The 21,474-nt window shown below is 39.6% G+C and overlaps 1 protein-coding gene and 1 long non-coding RNA gene across 2 annotated transcripts in view; one reads left to right on the forward strand and one right to left on the reverse strand.

Moving 5' to 3' along the window:
- Nucleotides 1–1,627: 1,627 nt before the first annotated feature.
- Nucleotides 1,628–11,875, reverse strand: LOC126100266 (uncharacterized). The gene is made up of 3 exons (XM_049910855.1): nt 9,696–11,875; nt 5,860–5,988; nt 1,628–2,764 (listed from the first exon to the last, which is right to left on the reverse strand). The coding sequence occupies exons 1-3, from the start codon at nt 11,409–11,411 to the stop codon at nt 2,537–2,539; spliced, it is 2,073 nt and encodes a 690-aa protein (XP_049766812.1). The 5' UTR covers nt 11,412–11,875; the 3' UTR covers nt 1,628–2,536.
- Nucleotides 11,876–12,001: 126 nt separating this feature from the next.
- The window catches only part of LOC126100815 (uncharacterized), a 42,368-nt gene continuing 32,895 nt past the window's right edge, over nt 12,002–21,474 (forward strand). Inside the window, exon 1 of the long non-coding RNA XR_007522214.1 lies at nt 12,002–12,215. This is a non-coding gene — a long non-coding RNA (uncharacterized LOC126100815). The remainder of the gene's footprint in view (nt 12,216–21,474) is intronic.

The raw sequence follows: 21,474 nt of genomic DNA on the forward strand, positions 1-21,474 counted from the left end.
CCTACTGCATGTGCCCTATAACAGGATATTTTGTGTAACAACAGACATTCTATCCTATCATTCTTACTGACATCTAAGTAGTTATACACATTGCAAAGTACTCAGTTTAGGATACTCTACTCAGCTACATAATTTTGATCTTCCAGGTTTCAGTGGTGGTGGTGGTTTGTCTTCAGTCCAAGCCTGGTTTGATGCAACTCTCCTCACCAGTCTATTCTGTGCAGCCCTCTTCATCTCTGCATACCTACATCTACTTGAATTTAGTTGCCATAGCCAAATCTTGTTCTTTCTCTTCAATTTTTAACCCACGTTTCCCTTCATTACCAAACTGATTATTCCTTGATGCCTCAGGTTGTGTCTTATTAACTGACCATCACATCTTTCAGTCAAGTTGTGCCATACATTTATTTTCTTTGTGATCTGGTTCAGCAACTTTTCATTAGCTACCTGAATTATACATCTTATGATCAACACTTTGTAAATCACCCCAGCCTTTTCATTCACCTAAGTATTCTTTCCTTTGTTTTTCCCTTTAAAGATTTATACATAAATAATTTCTACCCAACATCACTGTAAAATATATGTGGATGATTAACTACTATTGGGCAGTTGAAATAGTCAATTATGTGTAAGCAAAACGGTTGGACCAAGAGTATCAATGTGCAACTAAAGTATTTGTGTGTGCAAAATAAACCATTTTACTGTGAACAATATTTGACAACAAAATCACTACATATCATGTTTTTGGTGAAACAAATTGTACTGTATCTACTCTGACAAAAATCTGTCCTTGAAATTAATCTGTTTGAAGCAGAAACTCTAACCATCCAATGGACAACACAGCAAATTTCTTGTATCTATACTGCTTCTCACTGTAGAATAGAACACACTGGCAAGCAGCAGAATCAAACAATTGACAGCACACAGTTAGGTGTAACCAATGCTGTATCAGTCCCTAGTGTAAGCTTCAGTGCATAGCCCACTTGTGCACACGCGTGTAACACTGTAGACACTCCAACAGTGATTTCAGAATTAGGTACAGTATACACAGCACTGCCACCAGTCTAAACACAATAATTAATATACTTTAGGTTTACCACATTTTCACTGTGTTAGGATTAAGGTAGACTTAAAATTAGCTGCCATATTATATTCACTGCAGATTTATGCACTCAGAAAGACCTCAACAAACAATTACAAATGAGGTTTTCAACATTAACTTTCAGTGGAATTTAAAGCTTGTTTCAATTTTGTTTTAAATAGTTCCATCTTTAATATTTCTTTCAGAAAATAAAATATGTAACAGCACCATTTAGTAACTACAGAATGATTTAAATTACATTTACTTGGCTAAAAATGGATGCTTCTCACATTCTTCTAAGAACTTAAATGACTAGCAGTAATATTCAGCTCTCAAAGTATTTGTATGATCAAATATACACAGATACAAATACTCCAACATTTTTCATGTAGTTAAATCTATCACCACTGTCCACATAAAAAGTCTTGTGGTTCCTTGTTTAATAAAGTAAACCACCCCCTCTGACTGCCTCTACACCCTCCTCCCCCAACACTACAAAAGAAACTGAACACAATACCACCACTTGTGCATTCAATTTCCCTATAATTTCAGTCATGCTTACAATTTTCATAATCATTTTGGTCTCAATACTAAAGCTACAGGTAATACACACAAACAAGCAAATAGCTTTGTACAGTAGCAAATGTCTCAAGACACAAACTTCACAAAGCAAGTAGCACAATCAAAGGGTGAGAAATGGCAAATCTTTATGAAAATATTATTTAACAGTTTTACAGAAATTGCCTGCTGTCTTTATGCATTAATCATGTGCTCCTCTGACAAAGAAAACAAAAAAGAAGCAAAAGAACAAACAGCAAACTTTTGGAAACATGTTTGTCTGTCTGTATGCATGAAAACCTTTTTCCATTTCTTACCCAGAATGCCAGAGAGAATGTGTGTGTGTGTGTGTATGTGTGTGTGTGTGTGTGTGTGTATGTATGTGTGTGTGTGTGTGTGTGTGTGTGTGTGTGTGTTTTAAATTTTTTGGGGAAACAGTCTCAGATAAGGTATTCTTATTCATAGTATTAACTTACACTTATAACATATTATCACTTCTTACCCCGTCCACATGTCTGCCTACGATAATTTAAATTTGGGTTACGTCAATAGAGAACAGCAATAAATGTAAGAGATGAAAGTATTTAATGTAAATAGGTGTTACGAAACCCACCACATCTCACAGAACAAATAAGTATTATATGCACTTGCATTTGCCCACCTTGGTGTTCACTCTAAATAAGAAAACAAAAAAATGCTAAATATAATCACTTGTATTTATGTAACCCAATTTCTTGCTTTTTGGTCACAATAGGCTACAGCCATTGGCTTCATGTCATTATACAACAGATTCAACAGTTACAGTTTCAAGGGCATGAGTATGCTTTCTGGTATAAAAGTCAAATCCGTTAATGTGAGTGTCTCCTCATTAAATCACAAAACAGCTGTGTGAATGCTTCACGGGACATCTAATGTGTCTTTATGAAACTTCTCCCATATGTTCCTTCTGTGCTGATTTTGCAGTACAGGGCTCAGAATTCTGCTCATGTGTTCAATCCGTCTATGGAAACGAATACGGTCACGCGCTATTAGTTCCCATGGTCCAATGCGTGCTGCACGATAGGCAAAATCCCATGCAATTATTTTGTGAACTGTCTTCAATTCTGGGGTTTTTGCAAACTGGACCTGTGCAAAAATAAAATAATCCATACAGTAAAGAGTAATACAAACACAAAACTCGCTGCAGAGAGAGAACAGTCAACTATTCAACTTTCAAAAAACCATAGGAGGAAAAAAAGGGGTTTTCAGAAAAACAAGTTCCACCATTCTGAAAATGAAACAAAATTGGACTCTTCAAAGTTTAAGACAGAAAATTACTAATAAATATCAAGTGGAGATCACAAGTATAGACAGAAATAAAACCCCAAAGAATCAAACTACAATGTATATAACAGCGTCAAACTTCTGATTACTTTACAAATGAGTTAACGTGTTAAATATTTGGCATTAAGCAAATAACCCAAAAGTTTAAAAAATATTTGAAATTATGTTTAATGTTTGTTGGAAGTTGCCAAGCACTCTCATTATGAAACACCGGATGATAGTCTAGTAAATTTGTGCTATGTTGTAAGCAAAACCTAGTTTTTCATGCATCTCAATGTTTATGGCATCATATCTCCTGAACTACGAGTCATACAATGATATAATTTTGCGAGTATATTCAATAGTGTATGTGTATACTGTCTGCAAAATGTGTAGCAAATAGAGTTAGTTGTAAAGAAGTACTGAATTAAAATGTCATGCTTGATGTTGAAGTTGTGCTACATGAATAGTAATATGTAATAAGCAATAAACTACTTCCCTTCCATATTGATTTGTGGTTGGCATCAGTGGCAAAGAGTTTTGTAAAGGTTTGGAATTATGTGTAAAGTTTGTTCAAAGTTTCTAAGTACTCTCATTCTCAAAGACAGGATGAATACAGTCCGCATAATTTGCATGTCATAAGCTATACCACCTCAAGACGTATACATAGTTCGCAGCTGTGATACTGTCTTACTGTGTTAAATCTTTGAAGTGGGATTAGATCTCTTAATGACTACATTATGAGAGCATTTTAAATGTTTAAATTTAGTCAACAATTACAGGAAATATTGAAAATCAAACTTTTTGCCCATATTGAAAATCAAACTTTTTGCCCATGGAAGCCGTTGGAAACTAAAGTACTGACCAACATCTGCCCTTCTATGATTTTGCAGTTCTCTCAAATGAATTTTTCTTTTGATGTAAGTTACAAGTGAGAAACATAGTAGTCAATACAGTGAACATGTAGAGACTGGGATGAGCATGAGCAAAGAAAAAAAATTTACCACTTCTTTTTTTCCATCACTTTATCACTATGTTCCTTGTCTCCCACTTTTCATTCAAATTTATCATTACGTCTCCATTTTGTTGCACTTTTATAATATGGTAACTTTTGATTACTCCCTTTTTTATTTTCAATGTTTTACTTGTTTTCTGGTTTTCTCATTTGTTTCCTGTTGGTACTTTCTAAAATTCCTTTTCCGGTTTTTCTCAGGGAGCCATTAACATTACGGCACTGGCCAAAACTGCAACTCATATTGAACATTCCTCTTGACCAAACTATTGTCAGTGTTCTGATTTCTTTCTGTTTGCACATGTACAAAGTCACATGCCACAATACAATTACATCACAAGACAAAACCAAGATCAAATATCAGAGGGTGCAGAGCCCAGTAAGACAAAAAATTGTCACATTATTAACTATATTAATTCACAGCACAGCATTAAAAACATTTTTCAATCTTTTCGTAAATAATGCTCCTGTGTAACTCCATACATATGAAAGAGATTATTCTCTGTATCAACTAATGCAAGAGGTACTTGAGTCTAAGCAGCTGGGATTGCTGCCATAAGGCGGATCACTTGCAGCAGCATGCTGACCAAGCATTGTGCCACTGCCCTCAACGTGCATTAATATCCACCCACTGGTCAGTGCCCAAACAATGCAGCATACATAACTTCAACAGCCCAAAACCCCAACAAACTAGTTTTGATATAGATAACTGTATGCTGTCCAGCCAGGAAAGTCGTCAGGCCCATAACCCACTGAAGCAGCAAATCACTGCATCATTAACAGTCATTGTTTTGGCCTCCACCAAGGGGTCAACATCGATCTACAATCATCCTGATGGAACAACCTCACAGGGGTGGCCAGCCACTAACAGACGGGCTAAAGGTCCAAATGAGAACCACCTAGTCACCCACCTTGGATGGGCAGTTCTCGGCTGCCTCGTTACCCATACAAAACACCAGTTGGCCACACCAGGATTTGACACAGCATTGTTGCCGAATATTTGCTATGCAAGGTCACTATGCACTCAGGCTGTGCTGAGCGTAGCAGCTACTGCCATTTACACATCAACACTTCTCCACTGAAGGCTGCAAGATTGACACCTGGCCACACCATGTAATATGGATGCTGTGCACTGACACCCAGCTGTGTCACATGATAAGCGTTCCTACCCGTAGCTGTTCTCAGCTTGTTGGGACAACAGAGAATTTACAAGCACACCATCTGTCTTGCTGCAAGCACCTTACACCTCTGACAGTCTGCTGGAGCCCTCGGCAACCCAGTGGAGTCACAATGCGCAGCTAAACACCATCTTGGTAATGGAAAAAACGACCCTTCCACCCCTCAATAGTGCTCACAACTCACAAGGCCACTACAATAAAAACATCCCACATCTGTTTTAACAAATTTAATACAATGCTTTGCAAGAAACCTCTAGCTTACCATCTCTCAAATATCTCAACTACTCACTGACAAATGGTCTCTGCACATGCTACCTAAATACACAACCTAATGTTAAATCTATAATTACTACCAAATTTAAGTAAAAAAATATATCAATTGGTAAACAGTTTTTGGTGTTGCTGAGAAACAGCCATACAATAATTTTTAAATGAACACACACCATTTGACTGTTTGTTTCATTATGACCTAGGTTTTGGCCTTTATGCGATTTTCAAGTGTTTGGGTTTGTGTCCTGCAATATATGTTAATGACAAAATCCTGCAATATATTTTAATGACAAACACAATCACTTGAAAATGACACAAATGGCTGAAACTTGGGTCATAATTACACAAACAACAACACAGTCAAATGGCAGAGTGTTCATTTAAAAACTATAAATTAGTTTTAATAACAGGCAGTGAACAAATAAATACATATTCATGTATATGGAAACCAGAAATACCTTTTCAGGTTCCTTTTCTGCAGATGGTATATCTTCATATGCGCTCTTCCACCGTTCATTTGCCTCTTTCAGTTCAGTTTTTGATACACAAATGAGACCTTCAATTTCTGCATCATCATTAAAATCAATCTATACGAAACAGGAAACAAACAAGAAAAGTGAATCAGTTGTTTCTGCACATTTTAACTCACTTAAGAGCTACAGCCTCATTTATTGCGGACACTCAAGATTTCAGAATAAAGCTGAATTTTATATGGATTGTTTGGTGGTAGTCATAGAATGTCACTTTAAATAGGTCAATATTTATTTTGAAACTGGCCAGTTAGTACAGATTTCAGGAAGGAAAAAACTTGTAATGCACAAACCATTAACAAACTGAGGGTTGTTCAGCAAGCAATGGAGAGTGGGCAAGACAAAATTTACTAAGAGTGTAATTAGGCCATGTTAATGAACTGGAGAACACGGAGTGATACGAAATTGTGAATAAAATGAAACCTAAATGGAAAGTATCCAGGCAAATGGATGATAGAAGCATCAAGAAAATGTGTTGGATTCCAAGAGATGAGAAAGACAAATGAAAACCACACAGAATGACATTAGCAAACAATTCAAAGCTATAAGAATTTGTAATGCACGGGAAAGTTCAGAGCACATCTTCATCCAACAATGGGTGTCAAATGACCGGTGAATATCCTGAGCTAATGATTTTACACCTTTAATGTGTTTCCAGTACACTTTTTAGTCATGCTTTTAAATATTTTTGAAAATATAGCACAAAGTGCAAAGTGTGATTATAGCACTAGAATTGAAAAATAATTTCTACAAATCTTTCAGGGGTTTGATATTAGGTCAGCAAGGGGTCTATGAGTATGTTTTCAATGACTTGCTAAAGCATATTAAATATAGTGTAGTAAATATAGGGGACTTCAAGAATTAACTAAAGAACTTTCTGCTAACAAACACCTCTATAACAGAGTGCCTTTACAGCAATTATCAAATCTGATATGATATTAATGAACTTTTTCATCTAGATTGTTTTCGTTATAACTACAATAATTTCTTAACCGTAAGTAATTTCACTTTCTTGAAGAGTAGCAAACGTCTGACATCTTTCCACAATCTGTATAATGTATGCTGTGGTAACGCCAAAAGAAGGGGACCATCAGAAGAGGACAGTTAAGACGAAAGTGCACAGTGTGCATGTGCAGGACAAATAGTTACAACCCAATAGTAAAATGTCAACCATCTCATTGTTAGTGTCTTAGATGGGTTCTATCCACTGCGGTACAAATCTTCGCTTAACCCATGAACAAGCTCACCATTTTTCGTAACAAGCAGGTGTGCGGCACATTTGGCACACATGTAAAGAATAACTGTCTTTATGTTAGGCTACCAAGGCAAATATGTATGAGCAAAATCACAGTTTTATCTTAGTTTAATTACAATGTGATATAATAACCTTACATTAAATGACCTAAATCACTGTGTACTTAAACAATAATAAAATAAATATTTATTAGATAACTCCATTTCCATGCACAAGTGTTAACACACAATAACAACCCCGTCAAAGCATTAAACGGGTGCTGTGGCAAGAGATCCAAGCCAACCGCTTTTCCGCTTGCTAATTATCTCGTAGACAACTGCCTCATTGGGTGATTACGCTGTTACCTCAGAACCTGGGTAATTTTCTCATACAGATTTTAAATTTTTTTCGCTGTTCATTTCATATTACTGCTGATCGCTTGGACATAAAGCACAACTTATCATTGTGTTACCTGAAGCAATAATGAAGGAACAGGTATTGGCTTACAACTGTGAAACAACAATGGAATGGTAAAAGGCAATGTTATTGGTTGTTAGCTCACTTTATATATAGGCATGCCTACTCAAGGGTTTAGTATTTCAATGGCAGGAAGTGGAACTACATTGATATGTGCTTCTGTTTTAGTGCTTTTTGGACACAATCAACATGAAGGTTAATATCAACTAGTGTTAAAAAGAGAATTCTCTAGCAGCTCCATATGTAACATAACAATTTTGTTTTCCTAGAACTGAATTAACACTACAATTCCATGCTAAAAGAATGCAGTTTGTTGATATCTAAAGGTGTCAAATACTAATTTCATCTGGTTCTACAGGGACGAGCAAAGTGTAACTGTTTTACTGGCATCAAAGAGTTTTACTTCACCCTGTAAAAATATTTCCCCATTCAAAGCCTTGATGACAGATGGGGAGAAAACTGTAGGAATTTATTGCTGGAGGTGGTAAAATAAAGACGGAACAGCTCCACAAGAGATAATGAAACTGAAGTGCAATAATGTAATATGAACACGCCTGTAGAATAAAATCCACGATATAAACAAGCAAACACTAACTAGAAAAGTATACTCATTATTTTGTACTAATCAATCATATACAGATTATCAGTATAAAATGAAAATATTCACCGATATTATTCAGCAGTAAACTACTAGAATTTGTAGAACCCAAAACAACATGAGCACATAACCGAAACAGTGATATTATGCATAGTAGGAAGTGCAACAGTGTACAAGAATTATTGAACATTTTTATTCAAGGACAGCATTCAGAACAGCTTCCTACATTTCATGGTACTGGAACTGACATTTTTGGCTTTTAAAGCACACCTGGGAATTTCTACTAGTTATCAAATGAATGCAATCTACTGACTGTACAACAACACATGGTTGTATTACACACTTCACCACATGTAGAAGAATAACACATCCATGTTTTATCTTAAATGATGAGTGCATGGAAAGGTTATTCTATTACTGGTTCTTTCAGATAAACACATGTACAAAAACATGTCTGTGAAATGTGTCCATGACTAAAAACCTTAAAAGAAAAAATTAGATCACCAAAGAAATGATTTTCCAACTTATTCTTATCCGTTCACTTTACAACACTAAGCACTTTTTATAGGCTACAGTAATTCTAATACTATTAAATAAACATATCAATTCCATAAACTATGATGTACAACACAGATCCAAAAGCACTTTCCAGCCTTGTTGAGCACTACTTATTCTAGCTGTTTTTCAACTAACTGGAACTAATTTTTAAATCATTTTTGTAAGCAGTTATTAGCCAAACAAGGCCAGTTTCCTTGATTGTCATCACGATGAAAATGTTTCAATACAAGTAACATTTCAGCTCCAATTTGGTGGCTGTCAATTTCCATTTCAGTGAAAAACATCTAGATATGACCAATACAATATGAAAAAATAAATGAACAAAAATGAGAACGACAACCACTAATTTCTTTTTATTGTTTTTTAATTGTTTCTACAACTTCACATTTATGATCTGCAGAACAGAGAAGGCCTCGTGGGATGAATACTAGGCATGCACAAGAAATATATACAATTATATACACAAGCACTTCTACAGGCAGTCTCATTCACCGTGCTCATCTGTCAATTTTGTTCTCAATTAATAATGCCATATTTAATACAGATAAGAACAGAAAAGTAAACAATGAAATAGTACACATGTGCACTGTAAATTCATCTTTATTAAAGAAGCAATAGCTCTTAAAAAGCATAGATTCTGGCAAAAAACACTGGTTATTCAGTGTTAATAAACCGTTAAAAAATATAAAACCACTGAGTCACAAAGTTCATAAAATTATCCATGTAATACAAGAGAGATATACTTAGCAAATTTGCATTTATACTGCATGTTGAATGAAAAGCTCTGGTAGTGTCACTAGCTAGCACAGACATATTATTGGCCTTAATGTGAAAATCTGTGTGTACATAAATTTTAACTTTTACAAAAACAAAAGTATCAAATAAAAGCCTACATACCTCGTCCTCGTCATCATCATCATCATAATAGCAGTAATCGTCATCGTCGTCATTAGGATCAATGTGTTCTTCAGAGGTTAAGCACTGACTGTTTATGCTTGAAACTTCATCATCCTCACTCTCACTGCTGTCACTATCACTGCATACAGAAGCTGTTTCAGAAGACGTCTCTTCACATGAATCATCACCACCTGCATCAAACATAATGACGAAACTATCCTCACTATCGATTGAACATTCTGAAGAAATTCTCGTCCTTAGCATTGGGCACCTTGTGGATACAAATATTTCATATTCAGTTAGAGAAGAATCAGAACAAGCAACAGGCTTTGCTGAAGCATTATCAGACTTCCCTTCTGTGAGGGATGTTACTGGTCTTTCAGGAACACTGTTTTCTTTGTCACTTTCCTTCTGTTCAGTTTCAAAAGTAACAGTCTCTCGTTGAGTATGTGACCCATAGCAGTCAGGAACATCATTACCATAAGAATCTTTCATCTTGCAAGGATCACATAAACTGTAAGGACGGCAACGCCAATTTGCACACCGATCTGAAGGAGATCTCTGATCAGTAGGTGGTGTCATTTTTTTATTTGGAGAACAACTCAACTTGTGGTTAAATGGTCCTTTCTTTTCACAAGCCATCAAGTCGCTGTCAAGATCAAGGCAATCTTCTTTTATATCACTTAATAAATCTGAATTTAGTCTTCTTTTCCCTGAGAATTTCCTATTACTTGCTGTATGCTGTGCACGCCTTGTTTTCAAGTGATTCATTTTCTGATTTTGTGGTGTATGGGGAGTACCTGTACCTTTGGTTGAGTCTGGTACAGTGATGGGCTTATGCTGATTGTCACGAGAGAGTGTGCAGTGCTTTCTGTGATGTTCTCTGCTATAATCTGCCCTGTCCCTGTATTTACCAAAATCATTATGGTGATCTCTGTACCTCCAATTATTATTTGGCAAGATGCTTAAGCTCTGTTTCTTCTGACGAAGTTTCACTGGGTCCCTACGAGCAGACCGCAATATTTTACTACCTGTGCTGCATCTGAGCAGGTCTCCAGTTCCTGGTATCTTGCTTGCTACTTGTGATTTCGTGACTTCTGCATAAGACTGCTTTGGCTCAGCAGTTACTTTTTCTTGTATCTGTATTTCTACAGGTGATGTTGGGGAATCTTCAGGTGACATATTTTTTGTAGTATCCATTGTCTGCTCTTGATAAATTAAATTATTTGTATTCAACAGATGAAAGCTTTGCGAAAACAAGAAAGCAGCATCAACTGCTCCTGCTTTGATATATTCTTTTGTACTTTCCTTGGAATTCATTGCAGACATTGATATATATAGGTTATTGTTAGTCCCAATTATGTTGTTGTACTGCTCCAAAACTCTTCCCCAGAAATTGTTCTCCCTACCTGTAGATGAACCTATCAAACATTTACTGCCTATAAAACCACCAATCAGTTTAGAAAAGCTGTTACCTACTGGTAAACGACAGCCAAATGGGTTAATGAAGTTATTCTTCATGTTTACAACTTCAGCAGCTGGGTCCTTACATTTGAAAAGTGAGAAATTATTATCCACTGTATGAGTATTAACACTGACATCTACAAAACCTTGCTGCATTGATTTTGGGTGTATAGCAGACAACCCAAGCATATGCAACGGGCTAAATCCAATTTGTCCATTGTTGGGCATAAAATAATTTCCCTTACGCTCCATTTTTACAGATTCTTCACTGCCAGATAGCTGATTAAATGAACCTATTTAAAATTTACACCAACAAGGGCAAGCGCAGTTATGACCAAATAAATAACATTTTTAACTCCTCAATTGCCACTTTTTAAGTATGTCATTGTCACTGTTCCTCTTCAAATTAGAGTTTAAATTCTGATGCACACAACTGTCACTGACTCTGCGACACCAAACAAGCCAACGAGATGTGTGCCTCTTCCTTAATCGTCCAGGTTGCTTGATACCGTAACAAATCGTCTTACAACAGTAAAATTTACACCTGTAAGTTTGATTCTTCTGTAAAACAACCGTTGTGATACTTGATATAACACTTGAATTCGATTTATTAGCACTTATCTGCGCCATTGTGGCAAATATTAGAACACTGCTACATCACACAAGTTAATACCGCCATCTTGGTAGAGAACTGAATGAATCGGACGTCAGCAAAGTCTATTGCGTTATACCAGGAAACCAATGGTAGCCCGTTGCTAGGATTTCCCCTTTGGTTGGTAGCCCTGTATATGGAGACAAATGAAACTTGTTGCAATCGCAATGTATGACTATGAAATCACGGAGAAAGTGGTGAAGGTGCTGTAATTCGCCACTACGTGACAGTTAATTCACATCTTTGAAAAAATAAAAAAAATGGAGATTGGCAAGAAGTATACTAATGAAATCACAGCATGGTCTCCTTAGATGGGAAAGGATATAAGGATTGGAATGAAAGTAAATCTAATCTAAATGATTATTATGGAAAAATGATAGCAGTTTCAATATTTACCTCAAAAGGTAATGAATGCACAATGCTCCCATTGAATGACTCAATAGGATGTTGAAGGAGGGCTGTGAGGGAATTGTGAAGGGAAAAATAAACTTTAAAATGTTGCTGAATGTGTTTCTGCTGACTCGTCTACAAGTTACACGGAAATACTATTTACTCCATTTGGCGACAAAAGGGGTTTGGTATGTAACGGTAGATCTGTCAAATACTGCTGCTGTGAATGCCACAGTTATTGCCAAATTAGGCAGTTTAAAAACAAAAAATTGCAGATAAGAAATGTGCTGTGATGCAATTATATATTGTACAAACATGCAAAGCAGGACGTAATGTGACAGCCTTTGTAGGCCCTATGGAAGATACACAAGACTTGAAGATTTTCGTTTTTGGAGGGAACAACACTTGCCTATGTGAAAATGGACGAATACTATGAATTATAACGCAATTAAATGAAAACGCACAAAACATTTCTTTACTCAAAACTTAGCAATTATTTTTTAAAGAGTTAACAGGCTGTAGCACATAGCTATTTAAGATGACCACAGTTTACATTTTCATATCAGAAACGTAAGAATATACTATCTTGTTTTTGCTGCAGGTATATTCACACGTATTTTCCCAAAATATCGGTGTCTTTCCAATTTCTTACCAAGCTCGCAAGAACGAAACCAGTTCCAGTAGCTAACACAAAGTTAAGACCAATTTGTATTCCTGTATTTACTCTTTCACACACAAATTAATAATACCTCTTACTCTGGATAGAATCGGAGGCTCTTCTCATGTAGTAGAAATAACAGAGCCTATGCAGTCAAGTGATTTGGAAGGCTCGTCTTGTAATATCTAATCATAGTGAGTTGAAATGGCTTTCCTCTTATCTTAATCCATCAAGAAATTAAATTTAATCATTTTCATCCCTGGTATTGCTTATTACCAGAAAAGCACCACACACTTTGACTACCCTAGCAAAATAAGGTCACAAGACCTCTCCCAAATCCCCAGCACATTTTCTATGTAAAGATTATCAGTGAGACAGAAATTAATCTCCACACACCAGTTGGTAACATGGTAGACAATAGCAAAACAAAAGTCAAAATATTGAATACTGTACTGTCTTCAAATTTTCCTTAAAAAAATAAAAAAAGCAGCTACCATTTAATTTATTTATTTGTCCACATTAGTTATAGACATGAGATATTAAGACTAAAAACTTTACACCTGTTGGTTTTACAACTTGCAGATATATGTCATTTTAATTTTTATAACAGATTTGATCCATATAATAAATAGTTACAAATTTGACTATATGCAGTACATTTACAACTTATTTCTATAATTAAAAATATGAATGATGGTACATGTATTCATCCATGAGATGCTGAGGCATTGAATAAAAGCAGTTTTGTAGTTGGTAGGATGTTCCAGAGTTTTTAAATTATGCAGTTTAGAAAAAGATTTTATATGTCTGGGTAATCTGTTGTACAGCATGCATTACATACCTACACCATTTTGGCACAATCTGCTGTTGCAACAACTAACAATTATGTCACTGTTTGACCACTTACTGTAATAATGGACAATTTTGTTCTGAGTGAAAAAGTTTCTTACCTTGGTATATATACATTTTTAATATGTATAACCCCTAAAGTATATAAATACAGTGGAAAGATAAGATTTTTAGCTCTTACAGTGCTTGCTTTATTCATTATTCTTAGGACTACCTTTTGCTTCCTGAAAACTGTTTTACCCTGTGTACTTCTCCTCAGAACATGACATCATTCTTCTGTCGTGAATGTACACAAACGAAGTACACATTTCATCATTAGTGTTGTTGCTTAGAATTCTGACAATAAAACCCATTTTTGCTAATTTTGAATTTAGGGATGTGATATGATGAGCACCCTACTTAAGATTTCACTGAATATGAATCCCAAGAAAATTAGCTTCAGCAACAGCCCTAATGTTTTGTCAACCATACATATTACAGGTTGTGCTGCATTTTTATTTTGATCTGTACTGGTATGGAAATTTACGTATACTGTTTTCTGGAGATTTTCCATTAGTCTTTACTGATAAACCACTCAAACCTTCTTTTGTTGCCGTAGCACTATCACTGTAAACATGAATCACATTGTTATCTGTACTAGAGATGTTGAAAAGAAGGTGATGTTACTGAAATACAATGTCCAGTTGCAGAGTCAAGTGGTAGGTGGTGTGAAGTATAGGGGTAGTGACACACACTTTCCCCTTATATTTTTGTACCCATTTATTTCCAAAATTTTCAGCTAACTTTTAGAGAACATAATTGTGTTAAGAAAGTTCTGGTAGAATGAAAATACTTCAGAGAAAAGGAGACCACTCACAGAAAAGCAAAGCATTGAGTCATCGACAGGGACATACAAAAAAGAGAGAAAGCTTGCCAACTCGCAGAGTAAATCCTTTCTCATGCTAGAGTACAAATACACCCCTCTCCCTACTCATACACTTGCCTGTGCCCCTACATAGTACTTGCACAAAGCCAGGATTGCCATTTGGCAGGTGTAATAGGCTGGGGTGGGGGTTGTGATGTTGTGATGTGTGAGATTGTTAGAGTTTGAGGGAGGCAGAAAATTTGTTGACTAGGAATGCAGGAAAGGGGGGGGGGGTCGCAGATGCATGGTCTGGGCCTGGGCATATGATTCCATTTGTTGGAGCTGAGGGAAGTGGCACACAATTAATGTGACGTGGAGACATGAATTTGGAGGCAGAGTAAAGGGATGGGCCAGGATATGCCTGTGACAGGCCTGGTGTAGGAAATGCTGGCTGAATGAGTTTGGTATTGCACAGGGATATGAACGCTGTGGCAAGGGGTTTGGAGTGGGAGTGGCATAGGAATGGGTTAGAATTTTGTGTAGGTTGATGGGCAATGGAACATCATTTTGTGAGTGGTGGGAAAGATTTTGGGTAGCATGTCCCTCATTCCATGGCACTATTATAGAGAAGCAAAACCCGGGTGAATGACGATATGGTTCAGTTGTTCCAGTCCAGTACACATTTGATTATTTCGGGGGAGGGAGCAGGGAACTCCTTTGTATCTGATTCTTGCGAAGGGGGAGGGGGGGCTGAAGCATAGGGGTGTTTGAAGATATGACACAGGAAATTTGTTTGTTGACTAGGTTTGGATGGGTGGGGGGAGGTGGGGGGGAGGAAGGGAGGGAGTAATATCTGTCTGTGTAGGTCCTCATGAGATCAGCATACTGGGCAAGCGGGTTCTCATCACTGCAGATGTGCCATCCATGGGTGACTAGTCTGTATGGGAGGGATTTCTTGCCATAGAAGGGATGACAGCTGTTGAAATGAGGGTAATGTAATGGTTAGTCGGTCTGATATGGACAGAGCAGTGGATGGAGCCATCAGAGTCGCAAAGGTCAACATCCAGGAGGGTGACACATTGGGCTGAGGAGGACGAGGTGAAGTAAATGGGAGGGAAGAAGTTCAGGTTATGAAGGAATGATGATAGGGTGTCCTGGCTCTGAGTCCAGATCATGAAGATTACATTAACAAGTCTGAACCATACTAGGGGGTTTGGGACTCTGGGAGTCTAGGAAGCTTTTCATTATAAGGCCGATAAAAATGTTGGTATCAGAGGGTGCCACGCAGGTGCCTATGGTTGCGCTGCAGATTTTTTTATGCATCTTCCCCTCAAAGCAGAAGTAGTTGTGTGTCAGGATATAGTCAGCAAGGTATGTGAGGAGTGAATTAGCAGATTTGGAGTCCTAATGATGTCGGAAGAGATAGTGTTCAATAGCAGCAAGGCCATAGACATGAGTGATGTTGGTGTACAGGGAGTTGGTATCAGCAGTGTAGAGTAGGGATCTAGGAGGTAAAGGATTGGGGAATGTGGATAGTTGGTGAAGGAAGTGATGAGAATTTTTGATCTTACAGGCTAGATTTTGGGGGTGTTAACGAGTGTTGAAATTCCTTCAATGGCATCACAATAACAAGTTAAAATGGGATATACATAACTGTTGGGTTTATAGATTTCAGTAGGGATTCCTTCAGTAAAAGCACAGTAACAGGCTGAAATATGGTGTCTATAATTGTTGGGTTAATGAATTTTGGAGAGCATGTAGAAGGTGGGAGTGGAGGGTGTCATTGGAGGGGAGGAGGGAGATAGAGTGGAGTGGGCCTAAGGATTTCAGTAGGAGTTGGAATTATGTCAAACTTCTGGGATGGCATCACTATGGCAGAGTTTATAGGTAGAGGACTCGGACAACAGATGGTACAAGAGTGCTGGTATCAATGGCGGTTTACTGATTGGGCCACCAGATGCACATCCCATTGTGCATAACCAAATGACATCAGCAACTTATACTAGGCATAGCAGGTCGGAAAATTGTGCAAAAACAACAAGTAACAAGTGACAGAACAGTGTTTAAGATTGACCCAGTAATTAATGACAGCTCGATCAACAGCCAGAGAACAGATCATGCTTGCTCACATTATCACACCAATTATTTGTAAGAGACAAAAAAGCAAGACATTGCTACCTGATCATCTCAGGTTCTCATGCTAGTCAATCAGAATGAGAATGCAGTGGTAGCTATCCCTGTCCATCTTACAGCAGCCAACAATTTGCCCATAGCAACATACAACACTGTTGATGTGGAAGTGGACCTGAGTTTCAGCAGGAACTTCAAATAGAAGTTCATGCTAGCAAATGTGATAGAACTGATATTAGGAGTGGACTTAATTAGTCAACAAAAGCTGGAGATTAACCTCAGTACACTACAGATGATGATGGATGGTGAAGTCATTACAGGTACTATAGGCAAAGAGGCTACAAATACCATTCCCTCACCATGTTGCTCGATTTTTCAGGAGGCTAGACAAGAAGCTGATGACCAAATAGATGAAATTCACACCATAGCAAAATGACACCTGGCCAGCCAGTCTCTCAACAACTGAGAAGATTAGCACCTGATCATTCTGCTTTGCTGCAGCAAGGGCAGAATTTGAAGATATGCTGGAAGCTGGCATTATACACAGATCAGATAGTCTTTTGGCATCACCACTGCATTTGATAAGAAAGAAGACCCATGGAGATTACCATTGATTAACGACACATAACATTCCCAACCACTATCCAGTCCCTGATGTAACAGATTTTCCCCCTTGCAGGTCCGGATGTTAGAATGGGCCCGCAGTATTCCTGCCTGTCATAAGAGGTGACTAAAAGGAGTCTCACATGTCTCAGCCCTTATGTAATGGTCCCCTCTCAGGTTTGACCTCCATATTTCAACATTATTCTGAAGAGCGAGCCAATTGGGGAAGGGTGCCTTACTTGGTGCATTGTCCATCATGCATTGAGATCTTTATCCCCTTTCTTGTCGTCACATTGCAGTCCTGCCCATTCTCCATCTCTTGGGTGAGGATAAGCTGTTCACTATGCAGTGTCACTTTCTGCGCCGACAATGACCATGGACTCCTTTGTGCCTGATATCCAGCACGGTAGCCAGTCCATTGTGGTGGGGCCACCATGTACCCTGTTGGTTGTAGCCCCCTGACAACACAGGGATCTCTCTGCTGATGCCTGTGCTGTTAACTCCCCCACGTATGCCAAGGTGTAGATGCCTATCTCCCTGGGGCATTGGGACTCCTGGCAATTTCCATCCTGCCACGTTGCTCTTGCTGCAGCTGGGTGGCGCCCATGGGAGGGCCCTTGGTCGGAGTGGGTGCCATCAGGGCGGATGACGCACAATGAAGCATGGTACATCATCTCTTGCTGGTGGCCAGCCACCAGCAGTCTCTTAAGTGTTTGAGGGCTCAATTTAATGCAAACATGCATGACCTCAAATTGTTCCCCTCACTGGCCACACCATGGGAGGAACAAAAGGCTAAGGTTGGCAGTGAAGCTTATTCGCCCTGGTACCTAGTATGTACGAGAGCTGATGGGGAGTCTTTCATAACAATGAAGTCTCAGTTCTTTGTCGAGCATTTAGAGGACAAGTTTGGGGAGGTGGAGGGCTTGCCCAAAATGCCCTCTGGGTCAGTCTTAATAAAAACAGCATTCTCTGCCCACTCAGGCATTACTCACCTGTGACAAGTTGGGGGATGTTTCTGTTACCATCGTGCCCCATAAGAGTTTAAATATTGTCCAGGGTATTATATTCCACAGGGACCTTCTTTTGCAGTCTGATGACGAGCTGCGCGCCAATTTGGAGTGGCAAAGTGTTCATTTCATCCAGCACGTTCATCGGGGTCCGAGGAATAGTCAGGTTGCCACTGGTGCCTTTATCTTGGCCTTCAAAGGTGATACATAGCCAGAGAAGGTCAAGGTGATGGTCTACCGCTTTGACATCAAGCCCTATATCCCTCCCCCAATGCAGTGCTTTAAGTGCTGGAAGTTTGGCCATATGTCTTCCTGCTGTACTTCCAGCCCCACATGTCGACATTGCAGATACCCATCACATCCCAATACTCCATGTGCCCTGCCTCCCATCTGTGTCAACTGCGGAGAACATCATTCACCTTGCTCGCCAGACTGCAGGATTTTACAGAAAGAGTGGAAAATCATGGAATATAAGAACCTGGTTGGTTGGTTGGTTGGTTTGGGGAATGAGACCTGACAGCGTGGTCATCGGTCTCATCGGATTAGGGAAGGATGTCGGCCGTGCCCTTTCAGTGGAACCATCCGGGCATTTGCCTGGAGTAATTTAGGGAAATCACGGAAAACCTAAATCAGGATGGCCGGACGCGGGATTGAACCATCGTCCTCCCGAATGCGAGTCCAGTGTCTAACCATTGCGCCACCCCGCTCGGTATATAAGAACCTGGACCGACTGACCTACACTGAGGCTAAGCAGAAGTTTTCTCGCCTCCATCCTGTTTGTATGACCTCCTCTTATGCTGCCGTTACCTCTGTTCTAGCCCCATCAGCTCCATCTACAACAGTTACCTCTCAGAGCCGGAAGACTACACCTGCCCCCTTGCTCGTGGGGGGCACTACCCTTCCTGTTGCTCCTGCACCAGCTACTTCAGGAGCAGCCCCTCCCCCCCCCCCCCCCCCATTGGGGACATCTGTCACCACTTCTAAGCCAGAGAAGTGTCCAGCTTCTTCAGCTCCTCTCACTCGCAAGGTGTCCCTTGGATCCCTCCCTTCCCAGGTCTCCACCAGTGGGAAAGATGGCACTCACCAGTGGCTGAAGTGCCCACAAGCAGCTGGTCATAGGGCTTCACGATTTTCCTCCATCCTGGAGACTGAATCAATGAAGACCTCCCAGCCAGTGAAACCCAAGGAGCAGCGAGAAAAGTTCAAGAAGAAGACCTCTAAGACCAAGGAACTTGCGGTGGCACCCACCCAACTGCTCCCTACAGGCGCGTCTGAGGATGAGGTGGAGATTCTGGCATCCGCTGAGGGCCTAGATCTCGCCGGACTCAAAGACACAATGGATGTTGATTGTACATATCCTCAATCAGTGGCAGCAGGTGATCCAGTGGTGTAATCTGCCTCCTTGGTCCCTTCAAACCTTTTTTGGCCATGGACAATGTCATTTTCCAGTGGAATTGCAGCAGATTTTTCCACCACCTTGCTGAGCTCCGACTACTTCTTCGCCTTCACCCTTCCTACTGCATGTCTCTCCAGGAAACTTGGTTTCCAGCAATGCGAAGCCCCACCCTCTGTGGCTATCGGGGTTATTATAAGAATCAGGCAGCTTATGAGAGGGTATCTGGTGGCGTCTGCATCTTTTACGTCCTTAACACTCTTTACAGTGAGTGTGTAGCTCTTCAAACACCTTTAGAGGCTGTCGCTGTTCAGGTGTGGATGCCTCAGGCTACTGTCTGTAGTATCTATCTTCCACCGGGTGGTGATGTCACACAGCATGTATTGGCTGCACTGATAGCCCAACTGCCACGACCTTTTCTGTTACTCGGAGAGTTTAATGCCCATAACCCTTTGTGGGGTGGCTTGGTGGCAACAGGCTGAGGCACTGTCGTTGAGCAGGTGTTGGCACAGCTCGACGGTTCTCTCTTAAACAATGGTGCTCCCACACATTTCAGTGTGGCACAAGGCACATACTCAGACATTGACCTTTCGGTCTGCAGCCCTGGCCTTCTGCCATTTGTCCAATGGTGTATGCATGATGACTTGTGCGGTAATGACCACTTCCTGACCTTTCTGTCACTGCCACAGTGTCAATCTTCTGGGCGCCCCTCCAGATGGGCTATGAATAAGGCTGACTGGGACTTGTTTGCCTCCATTGCCACTATTAAGCCTCTTTCTAATGACGCCATTGATGTGGTGGTTCACACGATCACCACCGGCATCATTTCTGCCACGGAATCTGCAATTCCCTGTTCTTCCGGGTCATGTCAGCAGAGGACTGTGCCTTGGTGGTCACATGTGATCACTGAAGTGATTAGAGATCACAGGCAGGCCCTCTTACATCCTAAGTGGCACCCATCATTGGAACACCGCATCGCCTTTAAACGACTCCATGCCCGAGCCCGTCGCCTTATTCACCGATGCAAGCAGGAGTACTGGGAAAGGTATGTCTCCACCATCGGCCTCTGTACCTCTCCATCACAGGTTTGGACCAAGATTAGGCGACTCTATGGCTATTGGCCAAAACGGCCTTGCTGTGCTGGTACTGCGAACGGCTGAAAGCAAGGGGAAACTATGGCCGTAATTTTTCCCGAGGGCATGCAGCTTTACTGTATGATTAAATGATGATGGCGTCCTCTTGGGTAAAATATTCCAGAGGTAAAATAGTCCCCCATTCGGATCTCCGGGCGGGGACTACTCAAGAGGATGTCATTATCAGGAGAAAGAAAACTGGCGTTCTACGGATCGGAGCGTGGAATGTCAGATCCCTTAATCGGGCAGGTAGGTTAGAAAATTTAAAAAGGGAAATGGATAGGTTAAAGTTAGATATAGTGTGAATTAGTGAAGTTCAGTGGCAGGAGGAACAAGACTTCTGGTCAGGTGACTACAGGGTTATAAACACAAAGTCAAATAGGGGTAATGCAGGAGTAGGTTTAATAATGAATAGGAAAATAGGGATGCGGGTAAGCTACTACAAACAGCATAATGAATGCATTATTGTGGCCAAGATAGATACGAAGCCACACCTACTACAGTAGTACAAGTTTATATGCCAACTAGCTCTGCAGATGACGAAGAAATTGAAGAAATTTATGATGAAATAAAAGAAATTATTCAGATAGTGAAGGGAGACGAAAATTTAATAGTCATGGGTGACTGGAATTCGAGTGTAGGAAAATGGAGAGAAG

The sequence above is a fragment of the Schistocerca cancellata genome, chromosome 9 (assembly GCF_023864275.1).
Source record: "Schistocerca cancellata isolate TAMUIC-IGC-003103 chromosome 9, iqSchCanc2.1, whole genome shotgun sequence".
NCBI classification, from domain to species: domain Eukaryota; kingdom Metazoa; phylum Arthropoda; class Insecta; order Orthoptera; family Acrididae; genus Schistocerca; species Schistocerca cancellata.

Excerpts from the sequence above, each read along its gene's own strand:
- LOC126100266 (XM_049910855.1), bottom strand. The coding sequence starts at position 11,411 with ATGGAGCGTAAGGGAAATTATTTTATGCCCAACAATGGACAAATTGGA. Across the intron at positions 5,989-9,695 it reads ATGATGATGACGAGGACGAG|ATTGATTTTAATGATGATGC; the intron begins GTATGTAGGCTT and ends TGTTTCGTATAG. Across the intron at positions 2,765-5,859 it reads CAGAAAAGGAACCTGAAAAG|GTCCAGTTTGCAAAAACCCC; the intron begins GTATTTCTGGTT and ends ATTTTTGCACAG.